The sequence below is a fragment of the Chelonia mydas genome, chromosome 24 (assembly GCF_015237465.2).
Source record: "Chelonia mydas isolate rCheMyd1 chromosome 24, rCheMyd1.pri.v2, whole genome shotgun sequence".
Classification (NCBI taxonomy): domain Eukaryota; kingdom Metazoa; phylum Chordata; order Testudines; family Cheloniidae; genus Chelonia; species Chelonia mydas.
In genome coordinates this window covers 8320515-8347280 of record NC_051264.2, presented here as the reverse complement: position 1 = coordinate 8347280, position 26766 = coordinate 8320515, and the positions used below count along the sequence as shown (strand labels likewise).

Sequence of the window (26766 nt, the reverse complement as noted above, 5' to 3'; positions counted from 1 at the left end):
ACTCTGCCACAGGCCCTGCCCCCACTCCACCCCTTCCCTGAGCCGGCCATGAAACAGCTGATCGGGAGGTGTGGGGAGGGAGGGGGTGGCGCTGATCGGCAGGGCTGCCGGTGGGTGGGTGGGAGGTGCTGGGAGCGGGGGGGGGGGGGGGGAGCTGATGTAGGGCTGCTGACGTATTACTGTGGCTTTTTGGCAACGTACATTGGTAAATTCTGGCTCCTTTTCAGGCTCAAGTTGGCCACCCCTGCCATAGGGCCATATCATTAGAGAGAGATTCAGCCATCAGACACTTAGCGTTTGGCGATTGCACGCATTTATTCCATTCCCCAGCACACGTTACACTTTCTTTCGACTCAGAAGAGAGCGGAACATAGGTTGTTTTTTTGGAGGGGGCGCGGGGGGGGTCACAAGTTACAAAGGGGCGGAACACATAGACATTCAGATCACTACACAGCAAAGCGGGGTCTTGCAGGAGTGGAAGCATATGCCATGGGAGGGAGCCAGACAACACTGACTGCTTTGTTTCTTTCAGAAAGAAAGGGCAGAGGATTGTTTACTAAGAAGCAGCTAAAGGCAGCTTCTCGTCGTTTTTTGCATTCCTCCAGCGACGGAAGTTCTAGAGTACCAAACGGGAAAGGGAAAAAAACCAAACTTGTGTTTTTCCAATATACAGCGCCCCGACCTGGTGCAAACATGGGACTGCCAGCATCGCCAGCCTCAAATATGCAAAAATCAACTCAGGCCCCTAAAAAAATCTTGAGATTGTTTTTTAAAAAACAATAACTGTGGCATTTGTCTCATTTGCCTCCTGGGTTCTGAGCCTCCAGGGGTTGCGTTTTCAAGCTTTTCTGCACTAGACACCTATATTTTTTAAATGACAGCTGAGATTCTCCTGCAATCACAGGACTCCAGGAGCTGGAGTTTTAAGGAAAACACCAGATATGACAATAGCAACATTGGGACTTCCTGCGATCATGCTCCAAGAAACTCATTCAGGTTTCCTATCCGAATATTAATATAAACCTCTTCCTTAACAGGCCCCCACCCCATCTCACTGGGAGATACTTGCGCCATGAGGCCAGTTTTACATCCACTCTTCAGAGTCATCGTGGGGTAATAAGGGAAACAGACAGCACAGAGCCAAAAAGTGGAGTGGGGCTGGGCATCAGAAACATGGACCTCCATGCATCTGAAGAAGTGGGTTTTTTACCCACGAAAGCTTATGCCCAAATAAATCTGTTGCCACTGGACTCCTCATTGTTTTTATGGATCTCAGCTGTTGGTTTAAGAGTCCTGGGTCATTCTTTGCCATTTTTAGGTTCTCTTCTTTCCCTCCTCCCTGGTGGAGTGGCAGCCAGGACCCCAGCCCCATTTGACTTCCAAACAGTGGTGCGTGTAATAAAATATATAGATATATTAACAGAGCTTTAGTATCAGCTCCCCTGTCACAGATGGGGAAACTGAGGCACAGAGCAGCGGCATCATGTGTCCAGGTCACACTGCCAGTCAGGGGCAGGATATGGGCGGCTGCTGCGCTAGCCACAAGACCGTGCTGCCGCCTATATAACTACACCGATTAAAGCAATGGGGGCCCCTACTGCTTCAAGACAGATTTGTGTTGCCCCTCCAATAACCCTGCAGCCTTTCTGGGACCCCAGCCTCCCTGCTGAACTTAGTGTTAAATGCTACCAATCTGCTTTGTGTGCATCTAGTAAATTACCTTATTTCTAGCCATCACTTGGCCTGTGAAGAGGATTGTCCAGGCAACCTGTCGCCTCCTCCTGGTGTTAAAAAATAGCCCGAGGTCCTGCTAGCAGAGAACACAGCATGGGGCAAAGCTGCCCTGCTTGCTCTTGGATTAAGAGATTAACCCTTTAGCATCCAGTCCTGACAATCTGGCACTTTTGTACCTTCCATTGAATGGCGCAGTCTAATGGCATCCCCGGCATTTGTCTGAGAATTACTCTAAATTGCGCTACTCCCCCACGACCGAAGTCTGGCTGGACACAGCAGCAGAAATCTCTCTGCTTCCTCTCCAGGGATTGCAAAACACACACGTGCTGGCATTTCACTGGCAGTTTGGGCACTGCCTTCAGGAGATGCTGGCCCAGGGCATGGGTGGGGAGAAGAGCAGAGGCAGGATGTAGGGATGGGTAAAAAACAAAACCACGGATGAGCTATAAAAAGAAGATCTGCATACCTCTGAGTTCCCCATAATGGGACATTATTCTGCTCACACACACCGCCGGGAGCATACGGGTAGTGGTGTCCAGTCACTGTAATTTACGACCCACACATCTCCCTCTCCTACACATGCTTGTTTTCCTAGGCAGTGAAATCCTTCCCAGCCAATCTAAGGGCAGACCTAGAACAGCAGGTGAGGCTATCTGGGGACAGCCCCGACTGCAACAGAGTGGGATTCGGAGACTCCCGATACACCATCCCACGTTCCCATTGCTTTAAAGTAATACGCAGCCCTTCTGTTGTGCTTTTCAAACATGAATGGTGACAACCCTGTGAGGTTCAGCACTGTCATTAGCCCCATGTCACAGATGGGGAAATTGAGGCACAGTGTCGCACAGCGACTCGGTAACAGAGCTAGGATTGGAACCCAGGAGTGCCTGGGGCCGCGCCTTATGCTCAGTAGACAATACCTCTTTAATAACACCAAATAAATACGCAGAGCTGATAAATACAAGCAAAGGGAGTTACTCTAACATCCTACCTGTTTGGCTGGGTTTTTTAAACTACATGGGTCATTAGCTACATTCATACAGCTGCTGACTATAGCTAGTTTAGGGACTGGGAAATTTTTATCCTCATCTTTTTTTTTTTTTTTTTTTGCAAAAACTTTCATATCTATTTTATACAAAGATAAAAAAAATTATTTTGCTGAAAATCAGGAGAAGGAAGCAGCTGGATTCTGGTAGATGTGCGGTACCCAGATGCGGACAGCTGTTTTGGCACTCAGCAGAGCCGCTAACCTGCTGAAAGGAGGGCTTTGGTTTCTGGCTCAAAATCACCAGAATTTTACACAAACCAGGGGTCATGCACTGAAATTAAAATGGCAGCAGGTTTAAAACAAACATAAGGAAGTACTTCTTCACACAATGCACAATTAACCTGTGGAACTCATTGCCTGGGGATGTTGCGAAGGCCAAAAGTATAACTGGGGCATGGGTTCAAAAAAGAATGAGATAAGTTCTTGGCAGATAGGTCCATCAATGGCTATTAGCCAAGATGGTCTGGGACACAACCCCCTGTTCAGGGTGTCCCTAAACCACTGACTGTCAGAAGCTGGGACTGGATGACAGGGGATGGATCACTCAATAAATTGCCCTGCTCTGTTTCAATCCCTCTGAAGCATCTGGCCCTGGCCACTGTCAGAAGACAGGATACTGAGCTAGATGGACCATTGGTCTGACCCAGTACAACCGTTCTTATGTTCTTTGTTTTTTTAGGTTTGCTTGCAAATTTAGCCAATGTAGTTTAACGTCCAGGGCACTGGCTTGGTCAGTATCCTCTGGACACAGAAGGTGGAGAAAGGTGACGTGATTAACTCTTTCCGTACCATTGCACAAGCACCTAAAGCACTGGTTTGGTAATCCTGTGGGAAATGAGCAATGGTGCAAGGTTGAAAGCCAGTTTTGAATCCATCTCTCCTGGTCTCTGGGGCAGATTCTGATCTCCATTGCAGCAGTGTCAGACTGGAGTCATTCTCATGAGGCAAAGGCAAAGCGTCCCCAAGCCAATGGCTCATTGGGCTGACACAGTTAAGGCACATCACTTTCAGAGCCAACGGGACACAAGGAATTGATGTGGACCCCGACTGCCCTAACCTGATGGAGCAGGTACCCATTTCGCAGGGGAGAGAGCATCCTAGCATGAGAGCAAGCAAGACTCATCCCACAACCTTCAGGCTGGTAGGACAGTGTCTTCACCACTCAGCTACTGCACCTCTTCATGTGAGTGCCATCCAGATTTACCCAGGTACGACTGAGCTCAGCCGCTAACTTTCCCTCCCTCCCTTTTGCTTTTCGATTTGAAATCCCCTCTAGCTGGAAGCCCTTCTCCATCTGTCCCTTTTCAGCGCAGTTGCTCAGAGTGGTGGATTTGAACCAGTCGTGTGGAATCAAGCCTTAGATCCCTCCCACGGCCACTGTATGGTGCCGATTGAAACCACTGCAAGATGGTAGCTGAAGATGGTTGCTTGAAGGCGGATCCATCACTGGAAGCGCCAAGTCAGCGCAGTGACTCTGCATTTACCCCAGTGTAAGCTCAGAGTGTGGGTGTCTGGATGATCACTCTCCCTTCTCTTGAAAACACAGGCCAGGCTGGTAATCAGGGTAACTGTGCATAAAAGACAGGAGTGAGAACAGCCTGGATCATGACTCCGAATAGGTCAGACTTGGGGCATCAGCAGGGGAGTTTTCCCTTTAAACAACATGGATGCTAAAAGGGTTTAGCTCCTAGCAGCTGGAGTTGGAAGAGACCCACTCATGCATCGTCTTTCCCCCAGCAGCACCTTGGGAGGCTTGTTCCTTAAAGAAGCATTAGAAAGCCACATCGTGGAAACCAGCAAAATCCTATCGCCCAGCACCTTGGAACAAGCAAACCCCCAGTCTGGACCAGTGCCTATCAGACAAGCTGGATGCTATACTGGGATCAGCATGCAGCAGGCCTTGTGCTGAACAAATTCACTAGCCCACTGAGCAGCAAAATAAATAGTCCATTTACCCTCCTGGCCTCTACTCTAACTTCTCCCGCGCCCCGGCTCTGCCAAGTTTAGTCGTGCTTTACATTTTGAGAAGGAGGCTCCTGGGTAATTATCGATGGCTAGCAAAACCCCCGCTGCAACGGCTGTTTTTGCTGATGGGATGCCCAAATTGGAGCGTTAGGAAGAGCGCCCTGGAATTTTGTCCCTAGAGCGTCACATGTTTTGTTTGGGGTTTAAAGGGAGAATCATCAGGAGGGAGGGTTACAAGAAGAAAAAGAAAGAGAGGGCGTTGGCAGTGTAATGAGATCTTCGCTTGGATGGCAAAGTCTAGAGCAAGAGGGTGGTGATGACCAGGAATAAAACACCAGCGGCCACTGTCACGGAGAGCTGTGGGATGCAGGCAGCGTTGAGCGTGAGTTTATAGGCAGTAATCTCCTCTAGGTAGCCGTCCTCCGTGGCTGTGCATTTGAACAGCCCCTGGTCCATGGGGGCGTTCTCCCCAAAGCGCAGCGTGCAGGAGTGCCCGTCCATGGCACAGGGGTACTGCTTGGTGCCATCTTTGACCCAGGTGTAGATGGCGTGGTGGGAGCGCAGAGGGCACGGTAGGTAGATGTAGCTGGTCGAGTCCACGCTCACCTTTTTCAGAGCTTCCTGCGCTACTTGTTCTTTGAACAGAGGGATCGGGGTTAGAGCAGAGCAATCATAAAGGGAAAGGTGCTGGGGGAGAGGAGACCGAACAGGGGAAAGAATGAGAGAGCCATAATTTGGAGGCACAAAATCCCAACCAAATGCAGCCCCAGCCTCTGAGCACACGGACACACTGGGCCTCGACAGCGAGGCTAAGAAAAACCTGTATTGAAATGAAACAGCCGCAATCTGCTGTATGTAGAACCCCATCCAAATATCTCAAAGTGCTGTGAATACCTGCAGGAGCTTGTGTCTCCCAGCGCTGCACCACAGAGGTTAATGTGATGTTGCCATTTTTTTTTGCAGAAGGGGAAGCCAATGCTCTGGCTGAAGGACTTTGCTCAGGATTCCTGGGCAGGCCTGGCAGGAGAACCCAGGAGTTCTAGTTTCCCTCTTCTGGGCAGGAGGCGGGAATTATCAGCAGCTCTCAGCACACTGGGTGCAGGCCGGGAGCTGAACTCTGCTGACAATCTGGCTCTGAGGGTCGCAGTGGCAGCTGCTAAGAACTTTGGAAAATTCAGCCCTTATTTAGGCGCCTCTGGGTATGTCTACACTGCAGCCCCGGGGTGTGATTCCAGATGGTGTGGACATACCTGAGCCAGCTTCAATCTAGCTCTCTTGGCTGCAGGAGGACGCCATGGCCACACGCACAAGCTGTACAAGCCCGGCCCCTGGGTACTCGCTCACAGGAGCATAGACTATCGCAGCTTCACTGCTTTGATACCCAAGCTAGCTAAATGAAAGCTAGGTCGGGTACGTCCACTCGAACTGCCGTCACTCAAACCCCAGGATTGCAGTCTGGACATGCCCTAAAGGGGACCTGGATTCGTTGGGAAAATCTAATCCCCATTGGGAGTGATGAGCGTGTGCCAATCTGGCCCGGAGCCATTCCGAAAATTCCATGCTGGCCCCTGGCCCAGGGCTGGGATGAGAACCCAGGAGACCTGGCTCCTGGGTCCCCCTGCTCCAACCATTCTACCACTCCGCACCTTATTACTGGGGCGTTTGAACCATTACCACAGATTGACTCCTCCCGACGGCTAGCACAGCCCTGGATTTATGGCACGGTCTTGACCAAACCATTTTCTTGCAGTACCTTGGTCTCAGCTTTTGAAGCTGAAAATGCACGAATTCAGCTTGCACTTTGCCAGCAACAGGGGGGTCCTCACGCCAGGGGCTGCAGCTCAGCAGTGGGGAAAGAGTAACATTAGGCTCTCGCTAAGGCACTAGAGTTTTGGGGCCGTGTCCCTCCATTGCACCAGCACGGAGCCCTGCTGGTAGTGAGAGCGGGCATGTTATATCCCTGGCACTTTAATGGGCTTGCCAGCTAAGCTCGGTGCAGAGTAGGAAAATCCCATTGCTGGAGCGGCATGGGCAGCAGCTCCAGCGGGAGACTGAAGGCAGACGGGTCTAGCTTAGACACGGCCTCGCAGTCCTGAGAGACGCAGCTTGTTTTTTCCATGCCCACGGGGGCACCAGCGAGATTCCCTCAGGCAGATGGGCCTTTTGCCATCTGCTTTTTAGGGAGGGTCTCCTCGGCCGAGGCAGCAACACCTGTGTGCAACCAGGGGTCCGCAAAGGCCGAGGCACCTACCTGCTGCACCTTCACACACGTCCTCAGCCTCTGGGTCCAGGCTCTGCAGGAAGCTGCTGCAAGGAAAGGCAGAGAGAGAGAGAGGAAATCATTCAGGAGGGGGGCAAGGGACACGCGACTGTCGCATCCTCATCTAGGGGATTGAAAAGTGATTGTCATTTTAACAAGGGCCAATGCTTAGCCCCAGCCCCCGAGGAAGGCACAGCACCCCCTGTGCCCCCCCCCATGATAACTACTGGGATTTTCACAGCAATGGGATTTTCCTACTCTGCACCAAGCTTAGCTGGCAAGGCCATTAAAGTGCCATGGATATAGCATGCCCACTCTCACTACCAGCAGGGCTCAGTGCTGGTGCAATGGAGGGACACGGCCCCAGAACTCTAGTGCCTTAGCGAGAGCCTAATGTTACTCTTTCCCCACTGCTGAGCTGCAGCCCCTGGCGTGAGGACCCCCCCTGTTGCTCAGTCTGTGGCTCCGACATCTTGCAACACAGAGGTGAGGAGCTAGCGCTACATACAAAAGCATAAGGTGAGTTGCGGGGGTCTAGTCAGACCTCCTGCTAGGATACAGGATTCTGGCTGCTATTGTGCAGCACTGCCGGGCCCTGTTCTAGTTCTCTTGCTCTAGCCTAGAGGTAGCTGCATTTCTTATTTACCCTTCACGGTGGATGACTATATAAACAGAAGTTAGTATCCTTTCCCAAAAAGGGTCTGCTTTCTCTAGCAAAATTCATTTGTTTGTTGAAACACCGAAATAGCGCAGTTTGGATACCCTGCTGCAGTGCGGTGCCTCACGGGAGAGATGTAGGTTGATTGTTTCATGTCCCCATTCTCCTCCATAGACTGAGCTCCCGAGCTGCACTACCATGATGCACTACGGCCAAAAACTCCCATGATGCACTGCCTCTCCAAGAGGCAGGACCAAGGTGCATCATGGGATTTGTAGCTCAGGTGTGGACCACAGCCTAGGGAGGAGAATTGGAGCTGGAGGTGCATGAACTACAACTCCCGTGAGGCACCATGGTAGCATTTCTGAATTTTTCCATTATTTGAATTTTTGCCCCAAAAATCTAAGTTTTCCATGGGGGAAAAAAATCCCATTTCCTGACCAACTCTACAGCCAAGCCATTCCCCTGCCAGTGCAGGGTTGTGCAGTCGGGGACAGTCTCTAGGGCAGTGGTTCTCAACCTATTTACCCTTGTGAATTGCACATGCAGCTCTCTGTGTGTTATGTGGGCTGCATCCACACAATATAGATACTACCTTGTATGGCCCTGAGGATGTCACATGGGCCCCAGCTGTGTGCTGCTTGGGCCAAAAGCAGCGAGTGGGCGGCAGATTGAGAAACACTGCTCTAGGGTTTTGTCTAGCCTAGGTTTAGAAGTCCCAAGCAAGCATATTCAGGTTTATTTCTTTTTAGAATATCAGGATTGGAAGGGCCCTCAGGAGGTCCTCTAGTCCAACCCCCTGCTCAAAGCAGGACCAATCCCCAATTTTTGCCCCAGATCCCTAAATGGCCCCCTCAAGGATTGAACTCACAACTCTGGGTTTAGCAGGCCAATGCTCAAACCACTGAGCTGTCCCTCCCCCCATATATATATAATTCTATATAATAATACATTCATTACAGCTGGTCTGAAAATGAATATTCAAAACCAAAATTTCAAACTTTTTCACAGAACCAAATTCCACCAGTTTCGCTTCCGTCAATTGAAACATTTCAGCCCGTTTTATTTTTTTTTAATTCTCTATAAAATAAATTTCTAAACCAAAAAAGTCTTTTTTAAAATGAAAACTCAAAACTTTTCCTTCTGAAAAAGTCAGAATAGGAAATTCTAGAATTCCCAACATGGGTTTGTTTTCATTTTTTTCCGAAAGAAAATGTAACCGAAATAGACACGTATTGTTTTGTCGAAACAGAAAACTTTTTCAGTGCAAATTTTCCTGCCAATTCTCTATACAAAATGCCTTTCACCCCGGAATCTAAGGCCTGATCTATACTGAAAACGTATAGCGGCATCGCTTTGTTGGTCAGGGGTGTGAAAAAACCTCACATGTCCTGGTGTCAGAGCTGTGCCAACAAGAGACCCTCCCCGCCCCGCAGTGTAGATGTAGCTATGCAGGCAGAAGAATGCTTCTTTCAGCATAGTTCAGGGAGGCGGTGGAGCTATGCCAGCAGAAGAACTCCTGCTGCTCAGCTCTGTGGCTAGACTAGGCTCTGCAGTGTAGACATCATCGAGTGCTGTGCAAGGGTGGGAAAGAATTAACCCCATGAGACGGTTAGCCTCTTCCCCTGTGATTGCTAGCAAAGCTGAAATCAGCCTCACCTGGAGCTCCCTCAGGATAAACCAGCGGGGCCTTCTCTGAGCAGGGTCCTCGATTTTGGAACTTGCTCCTCTCCTCCCTGCGTGTTCCACCAGAGCCCGGATTTGTAACCCTCCCGGCTCCTGGCAAAGCTCAGCTTTAAGTTTCCCCCTTTGTCAAGGCTGTGGTTGGGGCAGGCATGGGCTCGGGTGGATCTGTTTATGGGCAGCCTTTGTCTATGTTTGGAATACAGGAGGTGCCCTAAAGTTGCGTTCCAAAAATGTGAACGTGAAGAAATTATACAGATGGGCAAACCGAGGCACGGGGAAGTGATTTGGCCATGGTTATACAGCGAATCAGTGGCATAGCTGGGAATAGAACCCAGGTGTCCTAGCTGCCGTCCTCATGCTCTAACCAGTAAACATCTCTCCCTCCCACAGCTGGGAATAGAACCCAGGCATCCTGAAATCTCCCTGTGTGACTAATGCTCTAACCAATAGACCATGCTGCCTCCATATTGCTGTGTGTACGTTTACCGCTACCAGCTCCTTTCCTTTCCTCCCTCTCTCCCCGACTTGACAAGACCATTGAAAAGATGGCGGATTAGGAGCCAAGCATTCCGCCTTTAAGCCCGAGCACACCTGGCAGTGTCGTTTGCCTCTCGGGAGATGGTTGAGCATTTTTTGCTGTCTGGATCCCATCCGCAGTACGGGTCCTTGGCGAGGACACACTTCCAGCAGGTCTCCCTGTACTGCCCGCAGTCTGCCAGTGGCAGGCGCGTCACCTCGAACTCAGTGGCTGCATAGAGGTGCCCCTGCCAAGGAGGGGCTGGGTTAGTCAAAGGTTCAAACAAACAAGCAAGAAAGGAGGCCGCATTCTCTGGAACTTACTGGTGCGATGCAAACTGGGGCCAATCCCTTTCCAAGTAGAAGCGTTGGCCAAATTCCCATTGAAATCTCCATTGGCAGGAGGATTATGCCCATAATGGACTTCACAAGCAAAAGCACTTGTTGGTGGGGGGAGAGGAGGGGGAGGTCTGTCTTAGAAACAGGTGTTCTGTTCACGGCATACACACTGAGATGTTAGACAAAACCAAATACTCTTGCTGGAAGGCTGCAGTGTAAGACGACCTTCCTGCTTAGAATCCAGAACCCTGACACAGAAGAACCCCAAAGCAGTGAGCGACAAAGCAGGCTGCTCCCTAAAAGAGCGAGGCATAACCCACTCCACCTTACTCAAGGCTGCCTCTCTGCAGACTAATGGCTGCTAGACCCAGATTGCGGGCTCCCCTTACCGAATCCCCGAGCCTGCCAGCAGGACCAAGAAAACCCCACAGCATTTAGAGAGACAGCTCTAAATTTAACCAATGTTAAATACAGAGCAAAGATAGAGAGGGGGGAAGGGCGCTTACTGTGGCGGCATCCAGGGCCATCCCAGAGATGGGCGCTTCTCTCTGGAAAGGGCTCAGCTCAGAGATGATGACCGTCTGCCCTCCACTCTGCAGGACTTTGTGGATCTTCCCTTTATCTGCAGCGGCCAGAGACACAGGGAGCTCAGAAGAAGGAGCCCAGCCCCCTCGAAAGCGATGGGAGCTTGGCCAGGGTTTCACCTGCAAACAGCCAGAGGCCTCCCTGCATGCCCAGGACAGGGAGAGTCCGAGCAGGGACAGGGCTAGTTGCCCTCAGTGGGCCTGCCCCCGTGCCCCAGCTCTGCCCTGGAGGGACCCACTGGAGGGGAGCACCGTCTCCGGGGCCCAGGCAAGCCCTTGGCCTTTGCTGTGGCTGCCCAGAAAGGGGTCAACATGCTGTGTGTGGTGCTCCCAGGTTTGTGATGTGGACACCTGGGTATCCCCCCCTTCACCCCCCCCCCCCAGCTCATAATACACGGGCCAGTGAGCAGCTGTCAGACCAGAATGGCACAAAGCCATCCCCAGCCGGCGCTGGAGTCGAACTGGCGACCTGGAGGCGAGCCGAGCCCTGAGCCAGCTGCGTCCTGGCCTACACTTCACCACACAGGGCAAGCACACAGCGCCGTCGGGTAGAAGAGACTCTCCTGGGGGAGGAATCACCACGGCCAGTGTCTGCTCAACAACGACCAGGCCCTCTGAGGAGGCACAGACCCCACCTGACCAGTGGCTGGCATGGGGCGGATGCGGCAGGCATCTCGCCCTGGGATCTTCAGCTGCCTGACTTCTTGGGGGAGTGGGGGCTAGTGCTTAGAGCAGGCAGCTGGGAGTCAAGACTCCTGGGTCCTGGCTCTGGGAGGGGAGTGGTGTCTAGTGGTTAGAGCAGGAGGGCTGGGAATTCCTGGGTGCTGTTCTTGGCTCTACTGTGTGGCCTAGGCCACTTTGCGTCCCCACACTGACAAAACCTAAACACCCAGACGTGGCTCCACAAAGGCTGAGTCCCAGAGGGAACATCCCCAGCTCCCTCCACACCTACCCGTCCCAAGGTAGAGGACAGTGCGAGAAGTGTTGCTGGCATCCAGGACTGTGTCAGCCACCACCTTGGTGTAGGTGTCATTGGTCTGCAGCACATACAGGGGGCGCTGCTCCTCGGGGTAGATGACGGTCTCGATCTCGGGGTAATCTTTGACGATGCTAAGGACGGCTTTGGAGGGGGCGCTGGGGGAATTGTAGGGGACGCACTATGGAAAGAACGGAAGAGGAAGGGGGGTAACAAAGAGGGAGGCCAAGTTCTGCCCAGACAGACCCTGCACCCTCAGGCTGCTCCAGTGATGTCTTCAAGGAGCCACCCAACGCAGAGCTCATTCTGGGGGTTATCCAGCAGAGTGTCAAAGAGAGTTAGGCACCTAACTCCTACTAGAATCAATGGGAGTGTGACACATGGCCAGAAAGGGTTAAGCAGCTCGCCGCTAAATGACTCAGAGTCAACCTTTAGAGACATGTTAGAAAAGTATGTAAATGGTGATTAGGGCCATTCTATGTTAGATAGGCTAGAACTTTGAAATAAAAACCTGTATTGTTAGAAAACTAGAGGTAATACTAATTGTATGTGTTGACTTACATCTTTTTAGATGTTAGCCATGTAAATGGACAGTTCCTGTCTATTATTATAGCTATTGATTCAGAGATCAAAAGGGAATATTAACATTTAGACAAATTTTGGGTGAAATAATGTCATTGTTTCTATGTCTCTTTAAAGTTTGTGGTAAACTGTATATGAACTGCTTAATGGATAAAATTACTTTATGTTAATCCATGTACTTGATTACTGGTGATTTTTGGGAAACGGAAGGTTACATCAAAAGCCTATTGTTCAACCAGGACTGTATGGTCAACAGGCTGCTAAAAAACTGTATAAAAGACTCTTGGGACCTGATCCTTTCATCTCAGATCTGCTTGATACTTTATGCAGGGGAAACTTGAGTCATAAGACTGAGATCTCCAGTCCCATCTGGATCACCCTGAATATGAACATTGGACTATAACCTATGGACTAATTCTGAAAGAACTCTTTTCAACTACAAAACTCACCATCTCTACTGTGAATCTGATCTCAGAACTGGGCTCATGTCTGTATGTATACTGATCTTTTAACCATACTCTCTTTTCTTATTAAATAAATTGTAGTTTAGTTAATAAGAGTTGGCTGTATGCGTGTGTTTGGGTAAGATCTGAAATATTCATTAACCTGGGAAGTAATGTGTCCAATCCTTTGGGATTGGTAGAACTATCTTCTATGATGAATAATGTGTTCAGCAATCCTCATCCTATTTGACCTGGGTGTCTGGCTGGAGGCCTAAGGCTGGGTTGCTTTAAGAGAACTGAGTTTTGGCTTCTGGGTAGCCAGTGAGGTGTTGTAGAAGCTGTTTTGAGGCTAGCTTGGTGGATCTAAGTACTGGAATGACCACCAGCTTTGGGGATGGTCTGCCCCATTCTTTGCAGTTTGCCCTAATTAAGTAACCGCAGTGTGGCTCCCCGGTCACAGGGAGTTAGGCACCGAAATACCTTTGAGGATCTGGACCTAAATGCTGCTATGGGAGTTGAGCGAAATGTTTCGGACGACACTTTTTTCTAACTAAGAAACAATGCAGGATCGGCTCAGTTGCAACATTTTGTGAATTCGTGTTGGTTTCGGCAAATTGTTCGGGTTGGGAAAAAACCCTACATTTTTTTTCAAAAAAGTCAAAAAATGTTTCGATTCAAACCGACTTTTTGTTTTGAAATTCCCTTTAATTTCGTTTTTAAAAAAGGAGGCAAAAGCCCCGAACTGAAATGAAACTTTGTTCGCCCCAAAATGAAAATTTTTGACTTTTTGATTTGCCCATTTTCTTTTAATTTCAATTTTGGGTTGCCCCAAATGATTCTTCCCCCGATTTTCCGGACTTGCCGGTGAACCGAACAATGTGTTATTCGCCCCGCTCTTGTGTCCAGGAGATTGCAACAGTCTCTGTGCTCACCTGTTTGTCCTCCCTAAACACTTCCCTATTCATGTGCACCTGCCCCCTTCAGGCACCCACGTGGGACTCAGGGGGACCAGGTTCCATCCCTAGCTTTGCCACTGATCTGCTGGGTGACCTTGGGCCAGTCCCATCTCCTTCCCAGTCCTCCCTCCAGAGCCCTGCACTGCAGCTACTAACCCTCTCCCTGCCACAGGTTCAATTTGCTCCTAAAGATGTGACAGGACCCAGGCGTCTGGTGCTAGGGGGTCCCGTGGAGAAGGAGCTGGCAGAGAGTGGAGGAGAGACAGCGACTGGGAGGTGCTGAGGGCAGCAGGGAAGAGATGGCTGGCTTTCCTTTGGAGGGATGGGGGGCCTGTGGGCAGAGGGATGAGTGGGGTTGGACAGGAAGCTTGGCCCTGTGGAGATAATTTGTTGTTTACAAATTCCCGTGGAAAGGAGGAAGAGCTCTGGGTTACTTTTATTTGCAAGCTTTTAAAGGGGTGCTCAGTGCTTGGCCTGGGCCCCTCCCGCCTAACTTCATGCAGCTCCCAGAAAGCAGAAGGGCAAAGCTGCGCTTTCGAAATGACTCCGCGGCCACTTGTAGACCCCTGTGACTGACAGCGGGCCCTTTGCGGCTACTGACTGCCCCGGGCAGCTCTCTGGTAATTCCCTGCAAGCCACAGAAGCTCGGAGTCCATCCTCCAAAACCTCCGTTCGCTGTCAGAAATGGGGGTCCCTTCGCAAACCCCGCCCCATGCAGGCCTCACCGTGCCGGGTCGGTGCGCTGGCAGGACGCTGGTGTAGCCCTTGAGCTTGGAGGTTCGGAAGGTGTGGGTCACCGTGTCCATGGAGTAGGCGCACACGGCGGTCGTGCCCCTGCAGGGGGAAAATGCTCCCTTCAGGCTTTGGCAGCTGGCAAGGCAGAGCTGGTTACCACTGGCGCTGGGTGCTTTGTGCTAGGACCTGGGCTCTGAGGCCCACCCGACGGAAATGACTGGCAGGCACGGCGGGCCTGTGCTGGAGTCGAACCGGGGAGCCAGCGCCGAGTAAGTTTCCCTGGTCGGGGAGGGGGAGACTGGCCAGGGAGCTCGGACGCCTTGTCATTGTCTTCTGCCTCTTTGCCCAATGGATGTCCTGCCTGTCTAAGCAGCTCCGGGCTGGGCAGCTTCCTGCCCTATTCTTCATGGGCATAGTTTGGGGATGGAGCTGGGGATGAGGGGGGGTGTTGCTCCCCCAAACTGCAAGTCTGGGGCAGGCATGGAATTTTCCCCTCTACGCTTGGCCCCATTGGCGTGACTGGAGCTACCCCCCAAATATAGATGTCAAACCACGCCTATGCTATTCCCCTGGTCATGGGGGGAGGTTCTTCTGGCGAAGGGGCACCGTGATTCCCATCTGTCTCATGAGAGCAGCAGGCATACTCCATGGGAGAGGGACAACAGGGTGGGCGAGAGCCCCTCCTACCATGGCCCTGCCTCCTCCCTGCACCCCCAGACAACGTTCTGCCCCCTTCACCAGCCATGGGGCAAGGAGTCTGTGTGACTCCAGCTTGCAGCGTGGCCCCAGCCCTGCCCGGCTCCGGCCGCGGCCCCTGCTCACCAGGCACTGGTGAAGATCCCGTACAGCATCCCTCGGCCCATCTGCCCCTTGCCCAGGACCACGGCGTCACGCAGCTGGTTGAAGCGCTGGGGATGGGTTGGGCCGCCGCACACCAGCCTGGCCTGGAGGAACGTGGTCCAGAAATCGACCAGGAGGCTCTTCCCACCTTCATCCACCTGAGCAGGGTGACAGAGGAAAAATCCCAGAGCTCTTCAGGCCTAGAGCACGGACGTTCCACCACAACGCCCCCCGCCCCTGCCACCAGATCCACGCGTGGCCTGAACCATGCTGGCCAAAGCGCACGGCCCCGGCCCGTTATAACAACAGCGAGAGTTGTTATAACTACACATTGAGAACTCATGTGGCTCACAGACATGGCTCACAAAACTGGTCTTTTTAGCTCCGGCTACACCAGTTCATGCTTCCAGGGCCTGCTGCTCACACTGTGACATCAGCCTCGCACCCGTATCAGGTGTAAGAATGGAGATCTAGACGAGACATTTGCCTTTCGCTGCCAGCTCTCGGCCCGCGGGGCCTCCGTACCTTACACACGCGGCCCAGCCGGGCTTTGACCGGCTCTTCGTCCAGCCCCGCTGTCTTGTTGACTTCGTTATAGAAGAAGTAGATTTCATCCAGGTTGGACTCCTTTTCCGGCACCAAGGCGGCGCTGACGAACTCTGCCTCTGCGGGAGGAAAGGGGGATGGGGTGGGAAAAGAGATCAAAGTGTGTAAAGAAATTTGGCTGGAGCTGAGTGTGTGCCAGCACCACCACTAACTCCTTGGCCAAGTCAAGACACAGGGCTGGAGGGGGTCATGCGTGTCGCCAGCCCCAGGCCCCTCAAAACAATGAGACTGGCTTTAAAATCAAGAGATTGAAAAAAAATAAATAAATGCGGGGTTCTGGTTATTCTGAGCCTTTAGGAATCACATTTTCCAGCTTTTCTCTGCAACCAGGAGAGCTATATAATTTATATTTTAAAGCAAACTGAGATTCTCTTGCAATGCCGGGACTAAATGAGCTGGGGCTTTAAGGACTTAACTACTGTGAGGCTTGCAAGACTGTTGTGTGAATTGACTCTCCTGGATTGCATCTGTTTCATAGAATAATAGTCATCATCCCTAGCTCTCCCCAAAGGAGGTCAGTATCATTATCCCCATTTTGCAGATGGGAAACTGAGGCACAGGAAGGGACTTGCCCAAGGTCACCCAGCAGCAGAACCAGGAACAGAATCTAGGTCTCCTGTTCCCCACTCCAGTGCTCTATCCCCATGGCCACATTTTGGTTTGGGAATCAGAGCTTCTACTGGCAGAGAATCTGTATCATCTCTGCAGTAAGGGGCAGTGTACCCACCCCCTGAAGTGCCAGCTTTTTCTGGATGCCATCTGCCATGCTTGCAAATGTGTCTTTCAACCTTCTTCTTATTACCTTTCCAGCCTAGATTGCTAGAGCTGAAGGGTTCTGAAATGCCAACCTGTGGAACTCCCTGCTGCAGGGGTTCAGCGAGGCAAACACTGTGGGGGCTGGACAGTTCTATGGCCAATATAACACATAGCTGTTTCAGCTGAGACTGGGGTAATGGAGTTTGATGCTAAAGGAACCAGATGATCACTCCAGCGGGATGGAGTGGCAAACAACCCCTGGCACATGCAAGGTTGGACCCAGTGCGTTGCCTTGGGGTGAGATCCAGCAGCATCAGGGACTGGCCGCTACTGGAGGTGATGGATCTTTGGGGAAAACATCAGGCCCAGCCTGGCTGCTCTGACCCGCCTTGGGGAAGGTCAATAGGAAAAGCCTCTCTTACTGGCGAGCCATTTGTCTTCTGTCCTCAGCAGCTTCCTTGGGCCATAGCTCCTCTGGATGGTGCTTCTGTCCTGGGACAATGCCGAGTACAGGCTGCCCTCTGCAATATTAACCCAAGACAAAACAGGATGGGTGTTCTCCATGGGGGGCGGGGGGGGGGAGCCCTAGCCCCCTCCCACCTTCTGGGGGGAAGCCCCACCAGCCTCCTGTGGGGTATGGCCATTATCCAGTATGCCAATATCCACTTTCAAGACAACAGAGGACCCTGGTCCATGGGCAACAAAGAACAAACCTTGTTCTTCATGGCCAGCCCCAGGTCACACTGGGAGACAGGAGTAGAGGCGGGACTAGAACCCACATATCCTGGCTCCCAGTTGCCTGCTCTAACCACTAGCCCACATTCCCTCCCAGAGCTGGGAACAGAACCCAGGAGTCTTGGTTCCCCATCCCCAACCAGTAGACCCCTCACTGGGAATAGAACCCAGGAGTCCAGGCTCCTCATCCCCTGTGCCAACCAGTAGAAGCCTTGCTGGGAATAGAACCCAGGAGTCCTGGTCCCCATCACCTCTCAGCAGAGTTCCAAAGCCCATCTAGGCTGCAGTGGGATCTCCTCCAAAGAAGGAAACTCCTTTATTGGCACCAGTCCTGCTCCCAACCTCCCCTGTCCACTGGACCTTCCCATGGGGCTGGCTCATCTTGGGACATTACAGACTGCGGTGGGGAAGCCCACTGCACGGGTCCAATGCCACCTCCCTCTCCGGCACCGCTCCTCTGGGGCTTGGGATCCAGAGAGCAAGAGGCAGAGAACGCACCCAAGGCGAGGCCCAGGGGGACCCTAGGTGGCTCCCCGCCCCCCACTCTATCTGGGGATGGAGAGAGGTGGATCTCCTTACCCACAGCGATGGCTGCAGCCGGCTGAGACGGTGATGCCGGGGCGAGGCTCTCCCCGCTGATGGCAAGGGCTTGGCCCTGTTTGTCCTGCTGCAGTGTCGTGTCATTGGTCTGGGAGGGGAGTGGGGGTAAACCCAAGCCAACAGTTTTAATTGTTTCTATAGATCTTCTTACCCAAGAAGCTTCACAGACCTCAGTCCAGCTGGCCTCTTGCAGTCTGACATTTCTCTGATTCTATTTTCCCTGCGAGGCAGTGCCCATCTTACACACATGGAGACAGGGCAGGGGCCGCGGGAGTCCACTGCGGAGCTGGGAATGGAACCCAGGAGTCCTGGCACCCAACGCCCTACTTTAACCCACTGGACTCACACTTCCTTAAGTGATGTCTTAGGAGAATGAGCCCAGATTTGACAGGTCACAGGGCAATATTATAGACCCGGGGATGGAAGTGTCCCAGTTATGAGTGAGGTGACTAGTGCCCCCTATGCCCATGGGCCATTCTCTATGCATTCCCCCAGCCTGCCATGCTCACCAGGAACCAGCATTTGGGGGAACCAGCGTTGGTGCCGCAGACGATGATGGAGCTGCCGTTCAGCCTCTGGATCACCCGGATGTAGTTGTCACACTCGGCCTGTGGGAGAACCAGCCCCGACGCACTGCGGTTAGTGCTCGCTACACGTACCCGGCATTAATGGCAGGAACAGACCCAGCCCTCGGCATTTCACTGAGCAGGTAGGTCTGAGACGTCCTCTGCGTGTGATTATACACCCACGATAGAGCCCTGATGGGTGACAGAGCCAGGGGCACAGCTGGGATAGAACCCACGAGTTCTGATTCCCCGGCCTCTGCTCCCACCACTAGACCCCAGTCCCGTCCCACAGCTGGGAACAGAACCCAGGAGTCCTGCCTCCCAGCCCCCCTTTGCTCTACCCACTAGACCCCCCCCCACCCCATGCAATGCTGTCTGTGCAGTGGTAGCGGGATGCGCTCAGGAAATGGAGAAACTATGGTGGGGAAGGAAGCTCAAAGCAACTGCCCAGCTCCTTGGAGCCAAGCCCTGGCATGGTGAAGGGACCACCGGCCCTGCCCGGAGCAGAGGCAAGGGGTCCCTCCATGCTCAGCACTGTGGGGGCGTCTCTAAGCCCCATTAGCCGTCTCTGGGGGGCTCAACATGCTGCTGGGGGTGTCGGTCGCTCATGGCTCAGGCCCATCCCTTGCCAGGGTCCCCTCTCACCTGCACCACCCCAGGCTTGCTCCTGCAGTTCTTCTCCACCTTCTCGTCGGCCCGCAGGGGAACCTGGGAGGCAGACGGGGAGGAATGCTGATCAGACCCTGATCCGCCCCATGCCCCTGGCCACAGGTGGAAAGGGCCAGCGGGGTAGCCCTCAAGGGGATGATGCTTCTGATCGGCCACAGGAGGGGTCCCGCAGGCCTCTGACCCTGGCCATACCCCATCTTCCCACAGACCTCGCAGCCCCGAGCCGCCCCCATCGACTATGCAAGGGGAGTGGGAAGGTGTGGCATTAACCCCGTGTTTATCGGGACCCCTCGCGCAGCACCTCTTTGTGCTCCCAGGGGGACCTGCTGCAAATGGAGACAGCCCCAGATCTCTCTGGCCCTGCGGCCTCGAGAGAGGAAAGCCCTGCTGTGGGATGGCAGGTGGCCGTCCCGTGGATACCTGGCCAGCCGGCAGGTGGCCCCTGAGCCCGGCAAGTGACTCTCAAAGGGACTCTCCTTTCAAAGCCCAGCCTGGTCTCGGCTGGGAGCTGCCTTCCCTAGGCTGAGCTGCGGGTGGCTGATGGCCCAAGGAAAGGAAACTCGCCAGTAGGATCTGATGGAGCCTGTCCTTGCTGGGAGTCTCTTCCTGGTGCCTGAGCCAGTCCCCTCTAAAAGCTGCCGGATCTCTTCATTGGCTTATCAGCTCCGGGGCCTCCAGCTGATCATACACCATCATTGCAGGCCCGGGAGGGAGGGGATGGCAGAGGCCAGGATAAACCCAATGAGAGGGGTGAGGGACCCCCCCACACCCCACCTCTTACCTGGGTCTGGTTGACCTCCGCCTCCTTAAATGTCAAGATGCGCAGCACTCCCCTGCCCCCAACGTACAGCTGCTCAGATCCGGCATCATGGAAGAGGACTGTGGACTTCTCCCCATTCTCGAAGCTCAGCACAGGAGAGTCTGGGGAGGAAAGTGAGGGGGCAGGACGAGAAAGGAGAGGATGAAGTTTGCTGAAGGCTGAAATCCAGACTCTACCCCCAGCCCGTCCTTCCCAGCTGGCTTCTTTCCTCTCTAAGGCAAATATGTTGCGATCAGCCTCCCCCACCATTTTCAGATGGGGAAACTGAGGCACACAGCAGGGCCATAGTTTGGGACGCACGGTGGGCAAGCTGCAGTGCTGGGAAGAGAGCCCAGCTGGCAGCATAGTTCGCTAGACCACACAGCGTCTCTTGTGGTCGCCAGACTCTCCCTGAGGCAACAATTCAGGGCCCATTCTGATGCTCGGTCTCTCTTTCCGGATACTCGGTGCCAAACTGGATGGCAGCTTCTTTGTAGTGTGGACACTAGAGACTGGACTGAGACCTGCCAAACCCACCCCTTGCCTATCGAAGGCTTAAAGAGACGCCGTCGGTTCCTGCTACAGGAGAAGAGGGAAAAGCTAGCTCTCGCCGGCCTAATCCACATTTTATGAACGCACCCCAGTGCACATTGCTCCTGGACCTCAGCCTGTCCATGGGTAGCATGAAAACCTCAGCCTTACGCAGGCCAAATCTGCCCCAGCAGGGCAATAGTCCAGAGCAGGGTTTCTCGAAAACTGGTCCGTGGACTGGCGCCGGTGTCTGAGATTTCCCTGACGCAGTTCAGGAAGGCAGCAAGCTTGCCCCTGGTACCACAAAGGTTGAGAAATGCTGCTCTGGAAACAGGCACCCAGCTTATTTCGCACACAGGCAGGTCCACAGGGCTCCAGTAGGGGGCACCGGCGGACAAGCACACAGCTCTTGTGCGGCATGCCCATGGTCGCTGATCCAGGCGCCTACACACCCTGCCCTGTAACCAGGATGGCGCCAGGTCCTGTACAAGCCAATGCAGAAAGCTGGTCCCTGCCCCGCAGGGACAGCACACAGCCATGGGCTGCTCCTTGCTGCGGTCATCTTGAGGCCAGCCAAGAAGCCAGACCAGATGCGGCTGGCTCTTGGAGCTGGTACCTGCCCCCAGCCTGGGATTCTGGCTCTCTTGGTTGTGCAGTGACCCGCCCTCTTGGCCTCCCATTGGCACAGGCTTATCATGCAGCAGGGAGCGCCATTATGTTTTCACTAGAGTAGTGCCCATGGGATGGGTATGGGCATGTAGGAGTTTCTGATCCTGGTACTAAGGATCGGGGAGAGGGATGGGGAGTGGCTGTTGGCTGGGCATCAGGGTACAGAGGGTTAAGTCATCTCTGGCTCTGACAAGGAGAGCACCCTCACCAGCAGCAAAAATTCTCCTCCACCATCAGTGGGTGGGGGCTGCAGGCACTGAGAGAGAGAGAGCAGACCTGGGGGACCAATTCTGCCCCCCGCTGAGCTCAGGGGAGCAGGCCCTGCCTCTGATTCTGAGAGACAGCCTCCCACCAGGCTGCTAGGTGGGGACTCTTATAGGGGAGGATTTGGGGGAAACGGGGAGGGGGAGAGATTGATTCTTAGGTCCCATCGCTGGCAACTACCCTGCAACGACTTCCTGCTATGGGATTGCCTCTCAGGCTAGCCCAAGGGGTACAGTAATGGATGCCCCTTTACCTTTATTGCCTCCCTGGCCCATATCACTTCCAAGTCACTACCAAAGCAATGGATCTTCCTTCCCTCCTAGCGCCTCTTTCAGGGCAAACATTTTCAGCCACGCCCTGCACGAGACACCCCTTGGTGCTTTTGCTGCCAAGCAAAGACGGGCTTTGATTTCCCACCGGAGCAAGGGGGCAGAGCTGGAACAGGCCACGGTGTGTGCAACGTGCCTTTTCATTCTCTGTGCGTTGAGTGGCAAAGGGAAAAAAAGACACCACTCTGCTCCGGGAAACCGCAGAGCCATCAGAAAATCGCAGCGGCTGCATTACACAGATGTTGTTTTTCTCCCCCTGGCAAGCCACCAACACTTCACAATGAATGCGGGTCAAGGGGCAGGGGCTTTTTCACGAGGGAGGGTCAGATTGGATTGTGCTGAGGAATTGGTCTCCGGGTAGAGGCTATTTTGGAGAGTAAGGCATGGATCATGCTGCAGCTGGGGGCACTTATCTGCATTGCAGAGGGTGCAGAGACTTGTCTATAACATCCGTAGTCCCTCTTTCCCTAACGGAGGCACCAGCTGGCTCTTTCAACAGCTAGGAGTTAACCCTGAGCCTGTCAGTTTTGAATCAGATGGGAAGTGACTCCAGATGAAATCACTGATCAGGATGCAGTTGTAACACCTGTCAGACCAACAGCCCAGATTGACGGCTGTCTGCCACTGGCAGCCAAAAAATAAATAAAAGTTTCCTTCTTGTCATCTCTTTAATCAAATCAAATTAATGTGTGGACCAGTCTTTAAGTAAAATATTCCCCCAGCAAAACTCCCCTCCCCACCTCAAAAGCTGCTTTCTAAACCCACCATGCCGTCCCCTCTTTGCCCCCCATTAAACGCTCCCACCTTTCATTTCCTATCATCAGATGGTTAGATCCGCAGGAGGCCGATAGGAAATTAACCCCCGCGTCATACAAGCCAAGTCAAGCAAACAGCAAAAACAATATGAAATGAAACATACCGAGTGGATCAGGAATATGGCACCAACAGACGCATCAGATCTTATCTCACCTTTAAGGGTAAACTTCAGTCTTGGTATCTTTTGGGCTGAACAGAACGCTGACAGGAGGAATAAATATAGAGATCTCATATTTGTGCCTGTCCACACGCCTCCGGAGAGAATTTTCTTTCTGATGTTAACTGCTGTCACTAAGACTCTGGCGGGGCTGGCTCGGTGCTGTCTGTATAGTTCTGAGCCTTGGGCTTTCTCTGGTGGGCTCGTCTGCAGTTTCGCATTTTATACCTGCCGTCCTGAGCCAGGAGATGTAACGTCAGCATAACTTCCTTCAAAGGAGAGGAGACGGAGGAGAAAATAACCCCCTCCGAGCTCCACAAAATGGAGCTCCAGAAAACAGCTTCAGCAAGAAATTGCTCTTGCGGGGAAGATGGGAAAATCACAAGGTGCAGGAGCGAGCTGCAGCGATCTAGCGAAGTGGTTTTAAAGGCCACCCGTTCAGGGGTTGCTCATCGGTCAGTGGGGACACCCTGCCCCTGGGATTTCCTAGCCCAAGCATCAGCCCTGCACTGGAAATGCAGATGCCAGGCTCCGCATTTTGTCCTGGTTTCAGCATGAAACCTCTTTTAGTGCAGAAAGGCCACGTCCCCCTACCCTTGAGCCCAATCAGTGCCCCCTCTTCCCCCAGTGTAACTGCCTAAGCAGGACCAGAAGGTCGGTCCCCAGCAAATATCTTCCGGGAGGACTCCAGGAGGGTTGCCTAGTAAATGATGCTCACTGGATCGGGGGAGCTCTGAAGCTGGCAGGAGCTGATGCTAACCCAGACAGCAGGTGAGTTGTAAAGCCGAGGAGGGACTTTAGTTCCCCTAGTTAAAAGGCCTCTGCCAAAGGAACAGGTTGCCATGGTGATAGGCCCAGTGCTAGACAGAAGGGACCTGGTTCTTGGCTACACCAGGGCCCCTTGAGGCTACTCTGGTGGGCTATACAAGGGGCTGAAATTGTGCCCCCCCCCAGACTCTCCCCTGTGCAGGGGACCTCTCTGGAGCTGAGGTTAGCCTCTGCACTTGCCTTGCGCCCAGACCCTGCTTCTGTGGGGAGTAAAGCGTAAAATAGAGCAGCCTCAGGGCTGCTCTAATGGGCACTGAGGCCGAGGCAGGGCCTTGCACAGCCCCAGAATACTGGGAGCAGAAAGGTGGCTTCAAGGCAAAGCCAGCCTTACCCGCACCCACCGTATGCAACACTCTGTCCCTCACATATTGGGGTTGATCGGCTGCTGCACCTAACAGACCCAAGTTACTTAGCTCGGGCAGTGAAGGTGCCTGTGTACAGATCCAGAAATCCCAGGTTCAGTCAGGGCTGCTGGTGACCCACTCAGGGGTGTAACACTGGATTTGTGTAACACTGGATTTGTCTCTCCCCTGAGTGCAGGAACAGAGGCAGGCCCATGGCACTAAAGCCATTTAAAATCTGGGCATACACACAGCGGAGGGGTTACAAGCACTCCTCCCGCTGTGTGACTGCCGCCTTTCCCAGGTGCCGCGCCCAACCTCCTGCTCTGGGGCCAGAACCAAACATGGGCTCAGCTGCTGTGACTTCAAGGACTGACTACCTGGTTGGCAAGCAAAATTGGGCGGGTGTCTACGTGAGCCCAACTGGGCCCACAAACCCGACTCTAAAACCAGGCCCGTGACCTTCGCTCGCTTCCCGTTTAGCTGCCCCACTGATGGCACAAGGAGGCCAAGTGCAAAACCTCCAAAATGGCCACTCAGCTTTCGACGCCTCCACTTTGGGGGGGCCCCAGTTTGAGATGTTCAGGGCCTGGTTTTCAGAGATGCGGCTCCCCTGGCCATCAGCTGGTTTGGTGGGTCACCCATTGGGGGAGGGATAGCTCAGTGATTTGAGCATTGGCCTGCTAAACCCAGGATTGTGAGTTCAATCCTTGAGGGGGCCATTTAGGGATCTGGGGCAAAAATTGGGGATTGGTCCTGCTTTGAGCAGGGGGTTGGACTAGATGACCTCCTGAGGTCCCTTCCAACCCTGATATTCTATGATCTCTCAAGATCAGGCTCTAGATGTCTCATATTGGGTTGAAGAGGTCAGTTGTGGGAGTCAGTGGGTTGGGGACTAGAACTGCCGACGTCCAAGCCTCGCCTGCCAACCTCTCCACAGAAGGGAGCGCTCACCTGTCGCTGTTCGGGGTCTCATTTTGGGCTAGACTAGCTTTGCAAACGATGCGTGGAGCTCTTTATCTTTGCACTTTCCCAAAGGGTTATTCCTGCTGGGCCTTGCCCAGGACAATGGAGCATGGAGCGAAGCCATGAAGGCGTTGCATTCTGAATGCCCAAGTGAGCCCTAGCCACACAAGACGAGGATAAGAACACACTGGGTCAGACCAATGGCCCATCTAGCCAGTATCCTGTCTTCCGACAGTGGCCAGGGGCCAGCTGCTTCAGGGGGAATGAACAGAACAGGGCAATTTTGAATGATCAATTGTTGTCCAGTCCAATTTCTGGCAGTCTGAGGCTAGGGGTTGCGTCCCCCCGACCATCTTGGCTAATGGCCATTGATGGACCTATCCTTCAGGAACTTTTCCTTTTTGAACCTAGTTATACTTTTGACCTTCACAGCGTACCCTGGCGGTGAGTTCCACAGGTTGACTGTGAAGAATTGCGTTCTGTGAAGAATACCGTACGCTCGTTTAAAAGCCATTGCCTATTAATTTCAGCGAGAGGCCCCGGTTCCTGTGATCTGTGAAGGGGTAACAAACAAGTCCCTTGTCACTTTCTCCGCACCGGTCATGATTTTATGGACCTCTGTCCTTTCCCCCCGTAGTCGCCTCTTTTCCAAGCTGAACAGCCCCAGTCTTCTCAATCTCCCCTCGGACGGCGGCTCTTCCATCCTCTAATCATTTTCACTGCCTTCCTCTGCCCCTTTGCAGACAGAATTTCAGCTTCTCCGACCCCCTGGCTGTGCTCCCCAACCCGGGTCGGTTCTGCTGGAAGTGACTCCGGGTTCGAATGCTTTCACAGCCTGTCTTCTGCATTTTCAGTAGCATTACATTGAATAAGCTCCTCTACCCCCCCCGCCCCCCGGCACTCCCCATGTCTCATGTCACTGCCTGTACCTCTCCCCTTAGCCATGGGGGGCTGAAAGTGCTTGAGTCTGTATATTAGAAAGACTTCTCCGGTGCTGACATGCAGCTGCCTCTGGGGTGGAGCACAGCAGCCGTTTAAAACCTGTTATTGAACTGGAGCAAAGGGGGAATTTAGGGAGACGGGTGACTGCCCCAGCATTGGGCCTGTAATGGGTTATATCCCTCCAGCCCCCATGAGGAAAGGGTGGGCATGGTTCCTGCCAGAGTCCAGCCCTGCTGCTCATGGCATCTGCCCCCCTGATGGGGGTAACGTAATCCAGCCACAGAGAGTCGGGGGCATCCCCAGCATGCCAAGGCCGAGCCCCAGACAAGAACCAGCCCCCTCCCTCTCTCCGAGGGTCTGGGCAGCCAAGACTTTCAAGCAGGTTCCCCAAGCAGAAACCGCCTTCTTCCCTGGGCTCCTGTACCCCTCTCCTCCAGGGCACTCACCCCCCCGCCCTGCCAAACTGAGCCGGGATCCTCCCTTCTAAGCCCCACCATCTCCAGGCTGGACAAGCGCCACGGGTGGGCTGGGTCGGGGCCCACAGCGCCCAGCAAGACTCTTTCATTTCTTCCTGCCTGGCATGGGGAGCTGACCCAGCTCGGGGCCTCCCCCTGCCCTGGAGGGGGCGGAGAGCTCAGTCTGTGCTGCTGGGTGCGTTTGGGGCGTGGGGAATGGAGCTCTTCAGGGCTTTAGCGATTGTAAAGCTACAGCCGCTCCCTGCTCTTTTTGCTGCATTATGGAGGGCAGGGCAGGGCAGGGACTCAGGCTAGGCGTCAGCACTCCTGGCTAGTGGTTAGCGCAGGGGGAAGGGGCACCAGGACTCCTGGGTTCTAATCCCAGCTCAGGGAGGGGAGGGGTCTTCTTAGCGGT

General features: G+C 53.4%; 1 protein-coding gene across 2 annotated transcripts; it reads right to left on the bottom strand.

The window, feature by feature from the left end:
* Positions 1 to 297: 297 nt before the first annotated feature.
* LOC102939160 (semaphorin-7A) lies at positions 298 to 23538 on the bottom strand. 2 transcript variants are annotated; one of them, XM_037883473.2, is made up of 14 exons: positions 22816 to 23538; positions 20036 to 20175; positions 19231 to 19293; positions 18529 to 18627; positions 17999 to 18107; positions 17107 to 17205; positions 15848 to 15987; positions 15305 to 15480; positions 14473 to 14581; positions 11743 to 11947; positions 10713 to 10828; positions 9943 to 10115; positions 6999 to 7054; positions 298 to 5382 (listed from the first exon to the last, which is right to left on the bottom strand). In XM_037883473.2, exons 1-14 carry the CDS (start codon positions 22892 to 22894, stop codon positions 5045 to 5047), a joined length of 1902 nt encoding a protein of 633 aa, XP_037739401.1. In that variant the 5' UTR covers positions 22895 to 23538; the 3' UTR covers positions 298 to 5044. The 2 variants fall into 2 exon arrangements, with proteins under 2 accessions (XP_037739401.1, XP_037739402.1); XM_037883474.2 differs by having other exon boundaries at positions 6999 to 7051; positions 22816 to 23409.
* Between the last annotated feature and the right edge of the window lie 3228 nt (positions 23539 to 26766).

Coding starts and splice junctions, on each gene's coding strand:
- LOC102939160 (XM_037883473.2), bottom strand. CDS start 22,894: ATGAGATCTCTATATTTATTCCTCCTGTCAGCGTTCTGTTCAGCCCAA. Junction 18,108..18,528: donor CCCCCAAATGCTGGTTCCTG/GTGAGCATGGCA, acceptor CTCCCCTCCCAG/ACCAATGACACGACACTGCA. Junction 10,116..10,712: donor TGGCCCTGGATGCCGCCACA/GTAAGCGCCCTT, acceptor CCTCCTTGGCAG/GGGCACCTCTATGCAGCCAC.